Below are 20577 nucleotides of genomic sequence, written 5' to 3' on the forward strand. Positions count from 1 at the left end.
CAATATGTCCTTCCGAAGGAGCGGTGCCTCGAACTTCTCACAGTACTCTAGGTGTGGTCTAACCAGGGTTTTGTATAGCTGCAGCATAACTTCTGCCCCCTTGTACTCTAGTCCTCTAGATTTAAAGGCCAGAATTCCATTAGCCTTAATGTCCTCTTGCACTTTGACACATTCTTCCATTTGTATTAACTACACACCCTAATATGGTGTCGTCCGCAAATTTTGAAATTGTACTTTGGATTCGGGAATCCAAATCGTTAATGTAAATTGTGAGTAATACTATTCCCAGCACCGATCCCTGTGGTGCACCATTTCCCACCTTTTGCCAGTTTGAGTAGCTACCCTTAACCCCTACTCTCTGTTTTCTGTTTTGTAGCCAACTTGCTATCCATTCTGCGACTTGTCCCCTGACTCCACATGCTCTGACCTTAGCCATGAGTCTACAATGTGGTACCTTGTCGAAGGCCTTTTGAAAATCCAAATATATTACATCTACTGCATTACCCTTGTCCACTTTTTCTGTTACTACTTCAAAGAGTTTTCATTAAGATTGGTCAGGCATGACTTTCCCTTCTGAAATCTGTGCTGACTATTCTTTACTCTAGATGACTTTTATTTATTATATTACATCTTTGAGTAGTCCTCTGGCACTTTCCCTTTTTAGTGAAATATATATGTAATAGTGCCTCTGCTATCTCCTCCCTAACTTATTTTAATATTTGCGGATGCAATCCATCCAGACCAGGGATCTTATCCTCCCTTGGTTTGATTAGTTTATCATTTATCGCCCCCCCTTTCTATCGGAACTGTTTTAATATTTTTTTTGACCTCCTCTTCGAATGTCCTGCCCACTGTGTTTGTCTCCCTGGTAAATACGGAGGCAAAGTAACTCTTCAGTATTTCTGCTATTTCGCTGTCGTTACCTGTGAATTTATTTTATGCATCCCTTAGTGGCCCTGTCCCTATTATTTTTCTTTTGTTATTTATGTGTCTGTAGAATACTTTATTTTTATATTCCTTGATAATATAATCACGTAGTTCCTCTTTGCTTTCCTAATTTTTTATTAACTTCTCTCTTAACCTCTTTGTATTCCTTTTTGTCATCCTCCTTTATTGTCTGTGTACTTAAAGTATCCATGATGTGGAGATGCCGGTGATGGACTGGGGTGGACAAATGTAAGGAATCTTACAACACCAGGTTATAGTCCAACAAATTTATTTTAAAATCACAAGCTTTCGGAGATTATCTCCTTCGTCAGATGAATGAATGAAAAGGTTCTCAAATCGCATATCTTATACTATGTTGGGACAGCATCACACCAATCAAAAGGTGTCGTTGTTATTCAAACAGGCCAGTCACGGAGAACAGCACGTCCCAGTACACTCGATATACATTGTGTCTATTACACAGGCAGGCAGAAAGAAACTCAAAATGGCAGAGAGAGAGAGAGAGAGAGAGAGAATTTTAAAAAACATATAAATTTTTTCCCCCTTTTTGCTGGTGGGGTTACGTGTAGCGTGACATGAACCCAAGATCCCGGTTGAGGCCGTCCTCGTGGGTGCGGAACTTGGCTATCAACTTCTGCTCGACGATTTTGCGTTGTCGTGTGTCTCGAAGGCCGCCTTGGAGAACGCTTACCCGAAGATCGGTGGCTGAATGTCCTTGACTGCTAAAGTGTTTCCCGACTGGGAGGGAACCCTCCTGTTTGGCGATTGTTGCGCGGTGTCCGTTCATCCGTTGTCGCAGCGTCTGCATGGTCTCGCCAATGTACCATGCTCCGGGGCATCCTTTCCTGCAACGTATGAGGTAAACAACGTTGGCCGAGTCACAGGAGTATGAACCATGTACCTGGTGGGTGGTGTCCTCTCGTGTGATGGTGGTATCCGTGTCGATGATCTGGCAAGTCTTGCAGAGGTTGCCGTGGCAGGGTTGTGTGGTGTCGTGGACGCTGTTCTCCTGAAAACTGGGTAACTTGCTGCGAACGATGGTCTGTTTGAGGTTGGGTGGCTGTTTAAAGGCGAGCAGTGGAGGCGTGGGGATGGCCTTAGCGAGGTGTTCGTCGTTATCGATGACGTGTTGAAGGCTGCGGAGAACATGGTGTAGTTTCTCCGCTCCAGGGAAGTACTGGACGACGAAGGGTACTCTGTTGGTTGCGTCCCGTGTTTGTCTTCTGAGGAGGTCTATGCGATTCTTCGCTGTGGCCCGTCGGAACTGTCGATCGACAAGTCGAGCGTCATATCCCGTTCTTACGAGGGCGTCTTTCAGTGTCTGTAGGTGTCCATCGCGTTCCTCCTCGTCTGAGCAGATCCTGTGTATTCGTAGGGCCTGTCCATAGGGGATGGCCTCTTTGACGTGGTTGGGGTGGAAGCTGGAAAAGTGGAGCATCATGAGGTTGTCCGTGGGCTTGCGGTAGAGTGAGGTGCTGAGGTGCCCGTCTTTGATGGAGATTTGTGTGTCCAAGAAAGAAACCGATTCTGAGGAGTAGTCCATGGTGAGTTTGATGGTGGGATGGAACTTGTTGATGTTATCGTGTAGTCTCTTCAGTGATTCTTCGCCGTGGGTCCATAGGAAGAAAATGTCGTCGATGTATCTGGTGTATAGCGTTGGTTGGAGGTCCTGTGCAGTGAAGAAGTCGTGCTCGAACTTGTGCATGAAAATGTTGGCGTATTGGAGTGCGAATTTGGTCCCCATGGCTGTTCCGTGTGTTTGGGTAAAGAACTGGTTATTGAAGGTGAAGACATTGTGATCCAGGATGAAGCGGATGAGTTGTAGGATGGCGTCTGGAGATTGGCTGTTGTTGGTGTTGAGTACTGAGGCTGTTGCACCGATGCAGTCATCGTGGGGGATACTGGTGTATAGTGCCGAGACGTCCATCGTGGTGAGAAGTGTTCCTGGTTCAACTGGTCCGTGGGTGCTGAGTTTTTGTAGGAAGTCTGTAGTGTCGCGACAGAAGCTGGGGGTTCCCTGTACGATGGGTTTCAGGATGCCCTCGACGTATCCAGAGAGGTTCTCACACAGGGTTCCGTTGCCTGATACGATAGGACGTCCGGGTGTGTTGGCTTTGTGTATCTTTGGGAGGCAGTAGAAGTCTCCCACGCGGGGAGTACGTGGGATGAGAGTGCGTAGGATGCTTTGAAGGCCTGGATCGAAGGTCTTGATCAGTTTGTTGAGCTGGTGGGTGTGTTCTTTGGTCGGATCTGCGGGTAACCGTCTGTCGTGTTCCTGTCTGTAGAGGAGGAACGCGATGGACACCTACAGACGCTGAAAGACGCCCTCGTAAGAACGGGATATGACGCTCGACTTGTCGATCGACAGTTCCGACGGGCCACAGCGAAGAATCGCATAGACCTCCTCAGAAGACAAACACGGGACGCAACCAACAGAGTACCCTTCGTCGTCCAGTACTTCCCTGGAGCGGAGAAACTACACCATGTTCTCCGCAGCCTTCAACATGTCATCGATGACGACGAACACCTCGCTAAGGCCATCCCCACGCCTCCACTGCTCGCCTTTAAACAGCCACCCAACCTCAAACAGACCATCGTTCGCAGCAAGTTACCCAGTTTTCAGGAGAACAGCGTCCACGACATCACACAACCCTGCCACGGCAACCTCTGCAAGACTTGCCAGATCATCGACACGGATACCACCATCACACGAGAGGACACCACCCACCAGGTACATGGTTCATACTCCTGTGACTCGGCCAACGTTGTTTACCTCATACGTTGCAGGAAAGGATGCCCCGGAGCATGGTACATTGGCGAGACCATGCAGACGCTGCGACAACGGATGAACGGACACCGCGCAACAATCGCCAAACAGGAGGGTTCCCTCCCAGTCGGGGAACACTTTAGCAGTCAAGGACATTCAGCCACCGATCTTCGGGTAAGCGTTCTCCAAGGCGGCCTTCGAGACACACGACAACGCAAAATCGTCGAGCAGAAGTTGATAGCCAAGTTCCGCACCCACGAGGATGGCCTCAACTGGGATCTTGGGTTCATGTCACGCTACACGTAACCCCACCAGCAAAAAGGGGGAAAAAATTTATATGTTTTTTAAAATTCTCTCTCTCTCTCTCTCTCTCTCTGCCATTTTGAGTTTCTTTCTGCCTGCCTGTGTAATAGACACAATGTATATCGAGTGTACTGGGACGTGCTGTTCTCCGTGACTGGCCTGTTTGAATAACAACGACACCTTTTGATTGGTGTGATGCTGTCCCAACATAGTATAAGATATGCGATTTGAGAACCTTTTCATTCATTCATCTGACGAAGGAGATAATCTCCGAAAGCTTGTGATTTTAAAATAAATTTGTTGGACTATAACCTGGTGTTGTAAGATTCCTTACTTAAAGTATGCCTTTTTCTTCAGTTTCAATTTTACTATTATCTCTTTACATGTGCATGGTGTTTCATTTTTGGCTAGTTTGTTCTTGCTTTTAAGAGGAGTATATTTCTCCTGAACTCTCTTGATCACCGTTTTGAATATTATCCACTGCTGTTCTATTTCTTTGTCTATCAATTTTTGTTTCCAGTTTACATGCTCTGGTTCCACCCTCATCCCCATAAAATTAGCTTTTTTCCAATCTATTACTTTGGTCTTTGTCTTATGTCTTTCTCAATCATTATTTTAAACCGTATTATGTTATGATCACTATTGCCTAGAAGTTCTCTTGTGCTTACTTCTCTTATCTGTTCTGGTTCATTTCCCATTACTAGATCCAGCAGTGATTCCTCTCTTGTTGGGCTTCTCACATACTGGGTAAGAAAGGAGTCCTGTACACACTAAAAACTCCATTCCCTTTTCCCCTTTCCCCACCTCTTGCCAGTTTATTTGGGGGGTAGTTGAAATCTCCCATGATTATTATTCGATGTTTTTTACTCATTTCATGGATTTGTCTACATATTTCATCCTTCACTTCCCTTCCACTATGAAGTGGTCTGTAAAATATACCTATTAATTGTGATCGATCCCTTCTCTTTTGTCTTGATCTATATGGATTGTTTCTATCTTAATGTTACATATGTCCCTTTTTTCTATTGCCATTATGTTGTCTCTAATTAGTACAGCTACTCCACCCCCCTTCCCTATCCTTTCTAAGTACATTATATCCTGCAATATTTAACTGCCAGTCCTGTTCTTATGTAACCATGTTTCAGTTATCCCTACCACTCTGGCTCCTCGCTATGAATTATTGCCTCCAGTTCCCCCGTTTTGATTTGGATGCTGTGCGCATTGCTGTACAGGCAATTTAATATGTTTTTAGTAATTGTTCTCCTCCCTTTGTTTTGAACAGTCATTTTGACTAATGTGTTATAACTCTATTTGTTCCCTGACCGTTTGTTACCCTTATTCCGTAACTTTACTCTCATTTCCTATTTTTTCTTCAGACTTATGTTCCCTTCCCAGATCCCTCCCTCGTCTTACTAGTTTAAAGTCCTATTGACTGCTCTATTTATTCTTTCTGCTAGGACACTGGGCCCATTCCGGTTCAGGTGGAGCCTGTCCCAAAAGTACAGCTCCTTCCTGTCCCAGTACTGGTGCCAGTGACCCGTGAAATGGAACCCCTCCTTCCCACACCAGTCATTCAGCCACGCAGTCACCTTTCTGATCTGTTTATCCCTATGCCGATTGGCACGTGGCTCGGGTAGTAATCCTGAAATTATCACCTGTGAGTTCCTGCTTTTTAATTTAGTTCCTAGCTTCTGATATTCCCTCAGCAGGACCTCTTCCCTTTTCTTCCCAATGTCATTGGTCCCAACTTGGACCACGACAAGTGGATCTTCCCCCTCTTTGACCATCTGAAATCTGTCTCAGACAGTATCACAATTTGGAGCTCAGTCCCTTGTATGCAGAAAATTATTTGTTGAACTAGAAATTCCCTATCTCTGTAACCTTCTCCAGCCTACAACCTTTCAAGAATTCTGGCCTCATGTGCATCCCCATTTCCTTTGCCCCACCATTGGCAGCCGTGCCTTCAGCTGTCTAGGCCCCAAGCCCTGGAATTCCCTCCCTAAACCTCTGCCTCTCTACCGCTCTCTCCTCCTTTAAGACACTCCTTTAAAACCTACCTCTTTGACCAAGCTTATGGTCACCTGTTGTAATATCTCCTTATGTGGCTTGGTGTCAAATTTTGTCTGCTAACGTTCCTGTGAAGCGCCTTGGGATGTTTTACTACGTTAAAGATGCTATATGAATGCAAGTTGTTGTTTGTTTGTTTGTTTGTTGTATGAATGAACTGCCTCAATGTTTGGCACAAACAGACCAGGATATCCCAGGTTCAGTTACTGGTGTATACTGAGTTACCTAATGGCAGCATGATATTAATAGAGGCACTGCAGTTGGTCTCAGCACCCCCAGGCTAGGGAGTGGAAAATCTGTCAAGGCACCATTTCCTGATTGCAATCCATTGAACCTTACTGGAAAATGTTCTTCTGTGGACATTGGGTGAGGATAAGGTTGGGCATGGTTGTGATGTCCACCTGTAGTCAAATAACCTGCCACCACTTGCGCCTAGATTTTCCATCTTTCTGTCACTTGGTTGCATTTCCGGGGGATGCAGGGCTGCTGCCCAAAAGGGTTGTGCCCCTGACCCTGGCTGATTTTATTTTTTCCAGCCTTGGGATAATTTGAGTGTTGACGGTTGGCTCCTCGATCTTTGTCAGGTAGTCCTGCCAAAAGGCAGGAGGAGTTTTGCTTGGTGGTCCACCGCAGTGTTGAGATGCAGGCAGTATTGTGCTGCTTGTGAAACACACTCAACATTTTAAAAATGTTGTATCGACCTTTTGGGCCTGTGCAATCCATCCCTTTGAAAGACCTGTCACGCAATCTTATTTTCAAAACCTCCCCGCCATCTTTGGTATGAGAGATGCCTGCGACTAATGTGTCCAGCGTAGTAGTGATGCAAATGGATGGAAAAGATGAGTTAGTATTCATATAGGGTAAGAAAATCTTTTGTATAAAGCAAATATTTGACCAAGCATTATTTTTGATATCCTTGCATACAGGATAAATTAACTGCACACAGTAGTGTAGTGATTATGTAACTGTACTAGTAAGCCAGAGGCATGAATTAATAATCCAGAGAATTTGAGTTCAAACCCCAGCATGGCAGTTTGGCAATTTGAATTTAGTTTTTTTAAAAATCTGGTATCAGTAATCTTACCCGGTTTGCTCAACATGGTTGACTCTTAACTACCCTCTTGGTTGTACCTCACCACCTACTTGCTAACTAGGGGTGGGCGGTAAATGCCGAGCTTGCCAGCGACGCCCATAACCCGAGAATTAACCAAAAAAAATAATAATACTTGCATTCTGCTTCTGATCTGGACTAGAAATTGGACACTGCTCCGTAACTATCAAGAGTTGAGGAACCGTATTCTAAGCAGGAATTACTGAAATTTCACTGGCATCTCATACCTTTTAATTCACCATGCACTGTAGATATGACATTTTTGTTTGTGTTTTAGAAGAAATGACACTTTCTTCCATTCGTGTTTTTTGTTTCTGTTTAGGTATGTGCAAAGTCTAACGGACATTCTGGAGTTCTTAGATAAAAGTCCTGATAATTACAGAGTTTTGTCAGAGTAAGTTGCATTATACTATTTTTAATCCCAATCTGATTCTAGAATTCCACTTGTGTTTCCAATAACACTTGTGAGTATAATGAGTATATAGCACAGAATATTGTAATATCTGGGAAGTAGTGAGTCAGCAAACTGTCCTGTTATGTTTTAAAATAAGTGTTATTTTAGAACATGCAGCCTCTGACATTAATTATGTGAATATTATATATTGAAAATGTTGTGGGTTGTAATATTTTTCAAATAGGAACATGGGAACAGGAGTAGGCCATTCAGCCCCTCGTGCCTGCTCTGCCATTTGATAAGATCATGGCTGATCTGTGATCTAACTCCATATACCTGCCTTTGGCCCATATCCCTTAATACCTTTGGTTGCCAAAAAGCTATCTATCTCACATTTAAATTTAGCAATTGAGCTAGTATCAATTGCCATTTGCGGAAGAGAGTTCCAAACTTCTACCACCCTTTGTGTGTAGAAATGTTTTCGAATCTCGCTCCTGAAAGGTCTGGCTCTGATCTTTAGACTGTGCCTCCTACTCTTAGAATCGCCAACCAGCGGAAATACTCTCTCTCTATCCACCCTATCTGTTCCTCTTAATATCTTATAAACTTTGATCAGATCACCCCATAACCTTCTAAACTCTAGAGAATACAACCCCAATTTGTGTAATCTCTTCTCGTAACTTAACCCTTGAAGTCCGGGTATCATTCGAGTAAACCTACGCTGCACTCCCTCCAAAGCCAATATGTCCTTCCGAAGGTGCGGTGCCCAGAACTGCTCACAGTACTCCAGGTGCGGTCTAACCAGGGTTTTGTATAGCTGCAGCATAACTTCTGCCCCCTTGTACTCCAGTCCTCTGGATGTAAAGGCCAGCATTCCATTAGCCTTCTTGATTATTTTCTGCACCTGTTCATGACACTTCAATGATCTATGTACCTGAACCCCTAGGTCCCTTTGGATATCCACTGTTTTTAACTTTTTACCATTTAGAAAGTACCCTGTTCAATCCTTTTTAGATCCAAAGTGGATGACCTCACATTTGTCTACATTGAATTCCATTTGCCACAGTTTTACCCATTCACCTAATCTATCAATATCGCTTTATAATATTATGTTTTCATCTACACTGCTTACAATGCCACCAGTCTTTGTTGTGGACTACCAAAATGGACCCCATTAGTCTCGCGGCGGACACAGAGGAATTCATCAGGAGAATGAGGCTCCAGGAATTCTTCCACAAACCCCAAGATTTCAGCAGCGAACCCAATGAGACAATCAACGATCCGGAACAGCAGACAGAGGGATCCGCGGTACAGCAACCGAAGAGGAAAGAGTCACACTGGACTCCTCCGGAGGGTCGCTGCCCTCAGCTTGACATGTATGCTGAAGCTGTCAGGAAATGCGTCAATGCCAGATTCATTAGCCGCACTCAGAAGATAGTCCAGAATGTCACCCGAGCACAACGCAACGCTCTCAAGACCAACCGCAATATCGTCATCAAACCAGCGGACAAAGGAGGAGCCATCGTCATACGGAACAGAACGGACTATTGCAAAGAAGCATACCGACAACTGGACAACCAGGAACACTACAGACGGTTACCCGCAGATCCGACCAAAGAACACACCCACCAGCTCAACAAACTGATCAAGACCTTCGATCCAGACCTTCAAAGCATCCTACGCGCTCTCATCCCACGTACTCCCCGCGTGGGAGACTTCTACTGCCTCCAGCCAACACACCCGGACGTCCTATCGTATCAGGCAACGGAACCCTGTGTGAGAACCTCTCTGGATACATCGAGGGCATCCTGAAACCCATCGTACAGGCAACCCCCAGCTTCTGTCGCGACACTACAGACTTCCTACAAAAACTCAGTACCCACGGACCAGTTGAACCAGGAACACTTCTCACCACGATGGACGTCTCGGCACTCTACACCAGTATCCCCCACGATGACTGCATCGCTGCGACAGCATCAATACTCAACACCAACAACAGCCAATCTCCAGACGCCATCCTACAACTCATCCGCTTCATCCTGGATCACAATGTCTTCACCTTCGATAACCAGTTCTTTACCCAAACACACGGAACAGCCATGGGGACCAAATTCGCACCCCAATACGCCAACATTTTCATGCACAAGTTCGAGCAGGACTTCTTCACTGCACAGGACCTCCAACCAACACTATACACCAGATACATCGACGACATTTTCTTTCTATGGACCCACGGCGAGGAATCACTAAAGAGACTACACGATAACATCAACAAGTGCCATCCCACCATCAAGCTCACCATGGACTACTCCTCAGAATCAGTTTCTTTCTTGGACACACGAATCTCCATCAAAGACGGGCACCTCAGCACCTCACTCTACCGCAAGCCCACGGACAACCTCACGATGCTCCACTTTTCCAGCTTCCACCCTAACCACGTCAAAGAGGCCATCCCCTATGGACAGGCCCTGCGAATACACAGGGTCTGCTCAGACGAGGAGGAACGCGATGGACACCCTAGTAAGAACGGGATATGACGCTCGACTCATCGATCGACAGTTCCGACGGGTCACAGCGAAAAATCGCATTGACCTCCTCAGAAGACTAACACGGGACGCAACCAACAGAGTACCCTTCGTCGTCCAGTACTTCCCCGGAGCGGAGAAACTACGCCATGTTCTCTGCAGCCTTCAACATGTCATCAATGATGACGAACATCTCGCTATGGCCATCCCCACACCTCCACTACTCGCCTTTAAACAGCCACCCAACCTCGAACAGACCATCGTTCGCAGCAAATTACCCAGCTTTCAGGAGAACAGTGTCCACGACACCAAACAACCCTGCCACGGTAACCTCTGCAAGACATGCCAGATCATCGACACAGATACCACCATCACACGAGAGGACACCACCCACCAGGTGCATGGTTCATACTCCTGTGACTCGGCCAACGTTGTCTACCTCATACGTTGCAGGAAAGGATGCCCCAGAGCATGGTATATTGGCGAGACAATGCGGATGCTGCGACAACGGATGAACGGACACCGCGCAACAATCGCCAGACAGGAGGGATCCCTCCCAGTCGGGGAACACTTCAGCAGTCAAGGACATTCAGCCACCGACCTTCGGGTAAGCATACTCCAAGGCGGCCTTCGAAACACACGACAACGCAAAATCGTCAAGCAGAAATTGATAGCCAAGTTCCGCACCCATGAGGACGGCCTCAACCGGGATCTTGGGTTCATGTCACGCTACACGTAACCCCACCAGCGAACAAATGTTATCTGTTTTTAATATAACGGGTCATTTGCTGTCTTTCTCTTCCTTCCGGATGTTTCTGCCTGTCTCTCTTTTTTTGGTTATTTGTATATTTGGTGGCCTTGTAGGTAACACCTCTCTGTCTGCATACTGTGATTGCCTTGGCAACGGGCAGTTGGAAAGACTATCTGTAATCACCAGGTATTGTTCTGTGATTTATAAATGCGAAGGGTTCGAGGATTTCATTTCCACAACATTCACCTGAGGAAGGAGGAAGCCTCCGAAAGTTTTTGAATTTCAAATAAAATTGTTGGACTATAACTTGGTGTTGTAAAATTGTTTACAAGAACCAATCTTTGTGTCATCGGCAAACTTAGATATGAGACTTTCTATGCCTTCATCTAAGTCGTTAATAAATACTGTGAATAATTGAGGCCTCAAGACCTGCGGGACTCCACTAGTCACATCCTGCCAATGTGAATACTTACCCATTATCCCTACTCTCTGTCGCCTTTCGCTCAGCCAATTTCCTAACCAAGTCCATACTTTTCCCTCTATTCCATAGGCTTCTATCTTAGCTAACAGTCTCTTATGTGGGACCTTATCAGTTGCCTTCTGGAAGTCCATATAAATAACATCCATTGACATTCCCCTGTCCACTACTTTAGTCACCTCTTCACAAAATTCAATCAGGTTTGTCAGGCACGACCTACCTTTCACAAATCCATGCTGGCTCTCTCTGATTAACTGAAAATTCTCGAGGTGTTCAGTCACCCTATCCTTAATTATAGACTCCAGCATTTTCCCCGCAACAGATGTTAGGCTAACTGGTCTATAATTCCCTGGTTTCCCTCTCTCTCGTTTCTTAAAAAGCGGAGTGACATGTGCAATTTTCCAATCTGGAGGGTCTTCTCACATACCCCTGTCCATGCACCCAAATCATCTTCCTGTTCCTCACCGTCTCCACCTCCTCATCCCTCTTTCTCCCACTTGCATCCTCCTGCCTGGGTCCAGTTATTCCCCTGACCTATAACCCTGTTTGACCTGAATCTAAAGAACTTTGAAAGATTATTGAAAAAGCATTGAAAGTCCCTATGTCCGGTTCTCTCTCTGGCAAAATCCATGTTAAAAGTGTCAACATTTACTTGCAGAACCAATTACACCTATAGGTGATGCTGTGATGGATCTTTACAATGTTAGACTACCTGTCACAAAATCTCACTACTGGTACAGTATAGTGGCATAGTGAATCAGCATGCTGCTCCACTGCAAAGGCACTTAGTGGTTGACCAAAATATTTTCCCCTTCATCTTCTTTAATAATAATATACTAAATGGAAAGGTTTTTAAAAAAAAATTAAAGATTTAAAACTACCGTCTCCCTGCCTTTCACCCCTCCTCCTCTCACCTCACCTCTTCCCCATCCTCCTATTCCTCTCGCACCCCTCCTCCTCTCACTCCTTTTGTACACAGTCGTCTTCTCACATACCCCTGTCCATGCACCCAAATCAACTTCCTGTTCCTCACCGTCTCCACCTCCTCATCCCTCTTTCTCCCACTTGCATCCTCCTGCCTGGGTCCAGTTATTCCCCTGACCTATAACCCTGTTTGACCTGAATACTGCCCTTGGTCTTGACTTCCCATCTGCAATGTCACTGGAGATCAACCAGTGAAATAAGCATGGTATTGTGACATTTTAGACTCCCTGTCTTGGTTATCCTCAGCATCAGTTAAGCACAGCTATTTCAAGTGATATAAACTAATATAGATAGTACTAATACATCATCTGTGTGTTTTAGCTTCTCAGATACACTCATCAACATTCGAAATCGGCACAATGATGTGGTCCCAACTATGGCCCAGGGAGTCATAGAGTATAAGGAGGCATTTGGGGTGGATCCCGTAACTAATCAGAATGTGCAGTACTTCTTAGACCGATACTATTTGAGCCGAATCTCTATCCGCATGCTCATCAACCAGCACAGTAAGTATGAGTGGAAAGCCTTATAGAATTTCAATGAACACTGGCAGGTAACCATTTGTATTTTAACTATCAATATGCTGTTGGTTGCTGTTGTCAAAACAACTAAAAAGGTTGGTAGTCAGTGCCAGGTTTGTGCAACAACTATTTTGATGGGCAATGGGTATGTCTGACCTCTTAAGCTAAAACAATTTGATTTTCAAAGTTTTGTTAAATTTATTTAATTTGTAGCCGTTATTGTAAACCAAATAATTTCTGGTTTGAAAACATAGGAACAGGCCTAGGCCATTCAGCCCCTCGAACCTGTTCTGCCGTTCAGTCAGATCATGACTGATCTGTACCTCTACTCCATTTACCCGCCTTTGATCCATATCCTTTGATACCCTTATCTAACAAAAATCTATCGATCTCAGTCTTGAACATTTCAACTGATCCAGTATCCACAGCCTTTTGGGGGAGCGTGTTCCAAATTTCCACCAACTGATTTCACTCCTAAATAGCCTAGCTCTAATTTTAAGATTGTGCCCTTTGTTCTGGATTCCCCCACCGGAACAAATAATTTCTCTGTATCTACCCTATTAAATTCCTTTATCATTTAAACACCTCAATTAGATTACCCCTCATCTTCAAGGGAATACAAGCAAGGGTCAGTATTAGGACCATTGCTCTTATTGATATATAGTAATGACCTGGACTTGGGTATACAGGGTATAATGTAAAAGTTTGCAGATGACATGAAACTCTGAAATGTAGTAAACAATGTGGAGGATAGTAACAGATTTCAGGAGGACATAGTCAGGCTGGTGAAATGGGCAGACACATGGCAGATGAAATTTAACGCTGAGAAGTGTGAAGTGATATATTTTGGTAGGAAGAATGAGGAGAGCCAATATACACTAAATGGTACAATTTTAAAGGGAGTGCAGGAACGGAGAGACCTGGGGATGTATGTACACAAATCTTTGAAGGTGGCAAGACAAGTTGAGAAGGATATTAAAAAAAAAGGATATGGGATCCTGGGCTTTATTAATAGAGGCATAGAGTACAAGAGCAAGAAATTTATGCTAAACCTTTACAAAACACTGGTTGGCCTCAGCTGGAGTATTGTGTTTAATTCTGGGCACCACACTTTAGGAAGGATGTCAAGGCCTTAGAGAGGGTGCAGAAGAGATATACTAGGATGGTGCCAGGGATGAGGGACTTCAGTTGTGTGGAGAGATTGGAGAAGCTGGGGTTGTTCTCCTCAGAGCAGAGAAGGTTAAAGGGAGATTTGATAGAGGTGTGCAAAATCATAAATGGTTCTGATAGTGTAAATAAAGAAAAACTGTATCCAGTGGCAGAAGGGTCAGTAACCAGAGGATACAGATTTAAGATGATTAGCAAAAGAGCCAGAGGTGACACGAGGAAATATTTTTTTATGCAGTGAGTTGTAATGATCTGGAATGCACTGCCTGAAAGGGTGGTGGAAGCAGATTCAATAGTAACTTTCAAAAGGGAAAATTACAGGGCTATGGGGAAAGAGCAGGGGAATGGGACTAATTGGATAGCTCTTTCAAAGAGCTGGCATGGGCACGATGGACTGAATAGCTGTCTCCTGGGTTGCACCATACTATGATACAAACCAACTTTATGTAATCTGTTCTCATAATTTAACTCTTTAAACCCTGGTATCATTCTGGTGTACCTGTGCTGTACCCCCTCCAAGGCCAATTTATCCTTCTTGAGGTGTGGTGTCCAAAACTGAACGCAGTACTCCAGATAGGGTCTAATCAAGGCTATGAACAACTCAAACATCACTGCCTCTCCCGTTTTATTCCAATTCCCTTAACATAGGCCAAAATTCCATTAGCCTTTTTGATTATTTTTTGTATCTGTGCACTAGCTTTTAGTAATTTGTGTACATGGACACCCAAATCCCTTTGCTCCTTCACAGTTCCTAGTCCCTCACCATTATGAAAATATTCTGATTTGTTGTTCTTGGATCCAAAGTGGATGACCTCACATTTTCCCATATAGAACTCCAGCTGCCATAGTTTTCCGACTCACCTTAGTTTGTCTAAGTCCCATTGTAACTTCCTGCTCCCATCTACACAACCATCAAGTCCTGGAGAGTTGTCTATCTTAAATCTCATTACTTTCACCATTACCATATTTTTACTTGTTTTAAATCCACAAAGTTCCTTTCCTTGACTTATTCTTAAGTTCCCTTGGGTCACTGGTATTTTGTACTCTTCTACTGCTGTGAGAATGGATACAAAGTACTCTCTTAACAAGTCTTTATTTCCTTACTGTCCATTATAGTTTTACCTGCATCTGTCTTTAATGGCCCCACACTCCCCCTTATTAATTTCTCTTAATATAGTTATAAAAACTTTTGCTGTTAGCTCTGCAAGTTTTTTTCATAGTCGCTTTTTGCACTTATTATTTTCTTTGTATCCCTTTGTTGCTTTTTATCAAAAGTTTATTTGGGAATTGCTCCCTTGAAATCTTGAGCTATTGCTAAATCTAAATTGGAAACAGTTGACAATAATATGTTTGTTCTTTATATCATGACATTTCTGGCATAAAATATTTGTGCCCACAAAACTTAATCTTGTTTCCAGGTTAGATACCACCTCTGGTATCACTTGAGGGTTAATATCTTGCTAAAAATGTATGATGCGAATATTAATGTGAGTTGGCTACATATTGATTTGGTTTTGGAATGGAATTCATCAATATTTAATAGTTGAAAAAAATTGAATAGATACTGTCAGTAATTTGAAACATGCAACAGAAGAACTTAGGTCATAGCCTTTCATAGTTTTACCCTAGTGAGATACAGAGCTGTACAAAATTGTTGATTATTTGAAACCTCTGTTCTGAATAAGAATTCTTTGTATGTAACACATCATATGCAAAGCCACTTTAGATGACTTCTTGTTACTTTATTATACCAGCCCTTGTTTTTGATGGCCGAAGTAATCCAGCCCATCCCAAACACATAGGTGGCATTGACCCTAACTGCGATGTGGTAGAAGTGGTGAAAGGTAGGTAATGCATTGTGTGAAATCCATGAAATATTTTAGCATCAGATTATCTACACCACGCCACTATAATGATCAACATATGGAAATATAAATTTACAAGATACATTGGACATGCTGTTTATTGAAGCAACTGACATGACATTGTGGGAATGTGCCACTCTTGATGGAATGTTTAATATTTTTTTGAGAGGAATCTGTCATTCCAGTTAAATGGCAGGACATGCTTCCATTTTTTTTCTTTCTAAACCCTGGAGCATTTCAAGAACTGGCATACAGCAACAGAATGTACTGTTAATCATATCCATGTGATTTATATCAATTAGTGTGAATTGTATTCAGGTGGTGCATATCAATTGAGAACTCTCGCATCCATTTATAAGAGAGCTGATCTAGGGTGTGGTGTGCGTGTAATGTGAATCTCTGAATAAAGGCTTAGATGCAACTGAAGATCAGGCTCTAGTATTCTATACTTCACCACCTGGCTACCCAATTTATAACATGTAGGTTTGATTTCCCCCACTCCACCAAGTTCCAAATCTCCATTCTGCTTCTGTGGGAGGTGCTGAGAACAAACCATCTTTTGGAGGAGGGGCACTGATATTATGTTACACTGTGCTCAGACATCTGGGGGTCACCCAATCAACCTAGTCAGATAAAGGAAGTATGTGTGTGTCAGAGGAGACCAGAATAGGAAGAAAACAAGAATAACATGTTTTTTTAAAAAATGCTCTAGATTACTGTGGGATGGTATTGGTCTTTGGTGGTAGGAAAAGAAAATCGAGCGTGGTGTAAAACAGACAGACTGCTGTTATTGGCCATTTTGCGCTACCTACGAAGACTAATTTCATCTCATACCTCGCTTCCCCCACTCCCAATTTTCAGGCTGTTTCAAATAAAACCACTGCCTAGTGACATTCTGAATGGAATAGCTGTGGCCTCCTTCATGTCTAGATTTGATATTATGCAGTGTTCCATTCAGATTTAACATCAACACTTTGCACTTCATTGAGATTGCTAGAATTAAGCCAGTGTGTTAGATTGAGTTAGCACATTGTCACTTCTGTTAGTTTCACCTCTGATCCAGGCCTTGTGTTCTGCTAATTCTATTGTACATGTAGTTCCAGAAAAGTTGCCCAATGTCATTGTTTGTTGTAGGTAAGAAATGATTTTTTAATGTTGAACTTTAGGTAAATGTATGAAGGAACAAAAAGAAAAAAGTAACAACTCTATCACACAGTAATCTGTTCAGTCCAAAAATACTACCCCATCGTCCAAGAGAAACGTCTTGCTGAACGTGTATTTTAAAGCTGCAGTGCTCAAAAGGATGAAGTTGCTTTAATAATACAAAGGGGTTATTACACTCATCTAATATACACTATATTGTAATTCTGATTTTAACATGTTCCTATACGTGGTGAATTTGCAGATGCCTGTGAAAGTGCAAAAATGCTTTGTGATCAGTATTACTTGACTTCTCCTGAGGTGGTGATTGATCAATTCAATGGTAAGTTACAGTTGTATCTTTGTTTCTGTGTGGTATTCCTGTCAAGATACTCAGATCATCCTATTATTCCAGGATCATCCTCGAGGTCAGAGAAACCCAGGCTCCTTTTTTCCTGGATTAATGGTTCCCTCGTCCCTGTCCTCTCCACCTTCACGTCAAACACCAGGAGCTCATTGTCTTTTAAGATCAAGACCATCCATGCAGCTGCCTTCACTGTTTCTGCCTGCCTCAGCCCCAACCTCTCCCCAGTCTCCCACCCACTCTGAACCCTCATCATTTTGTGGTTTCTCCCCATCCACCTTGCCTCTCCAAGCTCATTTCACCCATGAGATCCACTTCCTTCCTCGATCTTCTAGCTACACAACTCTATCCCACCCAACTCCCCTTCCCTAGCCCCCATGCTAGCTGGCATCCATCAGTGATTTCCTTTCATGAGGCACTGACTCTTACCCTCTCAAAATTGTTGTAATCACCCCCCTCCTCAGAAATCCCATCCTTCACCCATCTGTCCTTACCAGCTACTGCCCCATCTCCAACCTCACTTCCCACTCTATGTCCTCGAATGCATTATCATCTCCCATCCCGTAACTCCCTGTTCAAATACCTCTAGTCTGCTTCTTTGTTTCTCATAGCACCGAAACAGACCTAATCAAAGTCATAAACAAACTCCTCTGACTGTGATCATGATGCATTACCCCTTCTCATCCTCTTTTTCTGCACCATTGACCATGCCATTCTCCTCCAATGCTTCTCTTCTGTCATCCAGCTCTGGCATACTTCCATACCTAACTATTCCATTGCAACCCAGAGCATGTCTAGTAATGGCTTCCCTTCCCACTCTGCATCGCCACCTCTGGAATCCCCCAAGGATCCATTCTTGGTTGCTGCCTCTTCCTTATCTACTTGCTGTCCTTGGAAACATCTACAAATGTAGGATTAGCTTTCACCTGTATGCTGATGATACCCAGCTTTATCTCTCCGTCATTGCTTTCGACTCATCGACTGTCTTCGTGTTGTCAGACTATTTCTCTGACATCAAGATTTGGATGAGCCAAAACTTGCTCTTGCTCAATGTTGGGTAGACTGAAGCCGTTATTTTTGGCCCCCACCACAAACTCTGCACCCTTAGCACTCACTCCAACCCCCTCCCAGCCGCTCTAACCAGACCATTTACAATTTCAACATCCTATTCGACCCAGAGCTGAACCCACATCCAATCTATCATTAAGACCACTTCTACCTTAACAACGTCGTCTGCTTCAACCTCAGCTCAGTCACTCTGCTGCTGAAACCCTTATACTTGCCTTTCTATCAGCTCCAGACTTGATGGACCCGATGTTACCAGGGCTGCGGGTTCTCGGCGGGGGGGGCGGCTATCGGGCACGTGGGTAGCGCGCCCGGCGACAGTCAGCTCCCCGCGCGATCGTAGCATAATTGGATCCACTTACCTTGTCTTCCGGGTTCCCCACTGCTGATCTGCGCGTCGGGCGGGCTGCACATGCGCAGTAAAATCTGTCAGCTGAAGGAGCTCTATTTAAAGGGGCAGTCCTCCACTGACAGATGCTGCAACAAATAGAAAAAATTACAGCATGGAGCAGCCCAGGGGGAAGGCTGCTCCCAGTTTAATGATACCTCACTCCAGGTGTCAATACATGGGGTGAGGAGGAGGGGGAGGACAGAGATCTTCCCCGCCCCCCCCCCCCCCCCCCCCCAGAGGGCGGGAGGAAGCGGCCTGCCTCTGCCACCAGGAAGGCCTGGCTCGAGGTGGCAGAGGAGGTCACCTGCACCACCAACATATCGCCCATCTGCATACAATGCAGGAGGCGCTCCAATGACCTCAGTAGGTCAGCCAAAGTGAGTACACTTACTCTTTCCCCTACACTCCGTGTTCCACATCACCGCCCCCACCCCACATCTCCTTCTGCACTGCCAACACTACTCTGTCACATCACCCCTCATACTCACTCAAACCTCATCCTCATCTTACCTCCGCCTACTCACCTCGCCAGTACTCATCCCGCCACTACCACTCAACCCAATCCTCATACAATCTCATGGCTCTATCTCATACTCACCCTCTCGTGCATCTCTTTCACGGTCAGCCTCACTCAACCTGCCACTACCCGTGCTGCAGCCACAGGGCATGCATCAGATATGTGCAGTAGGCAACGCAAGGCAAACGTGTCGTGAGCATGAAGGGGATGCACAAGGGTGTTTGAGGGTTTGTCATGGTTGTTACTTATATTTAATTTCTGAGCAACTCCCATCATATATTGGCACCACTACTGCCATGTCTTCGCGAGTCTTGTCTGGTTTGTGCAATAATGCCCTTTCCTGAGGATCACTATGAAGACCCACAACTGATGACACCCATTGTGTCACTGCAGAGTGGGTGTAGGTGTATTTGCAGGCCTCTTTTGTGCAGACGGCTAAGAGACGTTGGCGATGTCCCCAGTTGCACCCTGGAAGGATGCGGAGGAGAAGTTGTTGAGGGCAGTGGTGACTTTGACAGCGACAGATAAGAAGATGGTGCTCGGGCCAGCTGGGAGCAGCTTGGCATGAAGGAGGCTGCAGATGTCCACGACTACATGTCGAGTAACTCCGAGCCTCCGTGTGCACTGCTGCTCAGAGAGGTCCAGGAAGCTGAGCCTCGGTCTGTGGACCCTGTGGCGAGGGTAGTGCCCTCTGCGACGCATCTCTCTGCGGTAGCCCTCCCACCCGCTGTACAGGTGGATGTGTCACAGCACTCTGTTGTGGAGCTCCACGTGTCAGAGGTGGACGGCGTGGATGGCGAGGCTGGTGATGCTGTTCGCCCTCCGAGGAGGTCATGACTGCAGCTACGGCGGCCCCCATCCAGAAGATGTACATCTGAGGGGGTCCGCAAGGTAGGTATATGTCTCTGGACCCCGGGGTAAGTGTGCACGTTGGTGACTTTGATTGTCAGGAGGAGGGCGGTGGAGGCCAAACTTTGTCCCAAGTGTAAACAATTTTACAACACCAAGTTATAGTCCAGCAATTTTATTTTAAATTCACAAGCTTTCGGAGACTTCAAGTGACAGAGTGGCCTCCTGCAATGGGTGAGGTTCTCTCCCCCCCCCCCCCCCCCCCCACCACACCCCCCCCCCCCCCCACACCCCCCCCCCACCTGTCAAATGGACCTGTTGCAGCTGGGAGTGTTTCCCCCAGTGTGGGAAACAGTCCCAGTTTGCTTTA

The 20577-nt window shown here is 45.0% G+C and overlaps 1 protein-coding gene across 4 annotated transcripts in view; it reads left to right on the forward strand.

Annotated features, from left to right (window-relative positions):
• The window catches only part of pdk4 (pyruvate dehydrogenase kinase, isozyme 4), an 85197-nt gene that overhangs the window by 15393 nt on the left and 49227 nt on the right, over nt 1-20577 (forward strand). For all 4 annotated transcript variants that reach the window (XR_010966987.1, XR_010966985.1, XR_010966986.1 and 1 more), the window contains exons 3-6: nt 7519-7590; nt 12650-12834; nt 15771-15860; nt 17287-17364. Coding sequence is in view for 1 of the 4 variants with exons in the window: in XM_068004265.1 (XP_067860366.1) it covers nt 7519-7590; nt 12650-12834; nt 15771-15860; nt 17287-17364 (425 nt within the window). In the remaining 3 variants the exon portion in view is untranslated. The remainder of the gene's footprint in view (nt 1-7518; nt 7591-12649; nt 12835-15770; nt 15861-17286; nt 17365-20577) is intronic.

Source organism: Heptranchias perlo, chromosome 2 (genome assembly GCF_035084215.1).
Source record: "Heptranchias perlo isolate sHepPer1 chromosome 2, sHepPer1.hap1, whole genome shotgun sequence".
NCBI lineage: Eukaryota > Metazoa > Chordata > Chondrichthyes > Hexanchiformes > Hexanchidae > Heptranchias > Heptranchias perlo.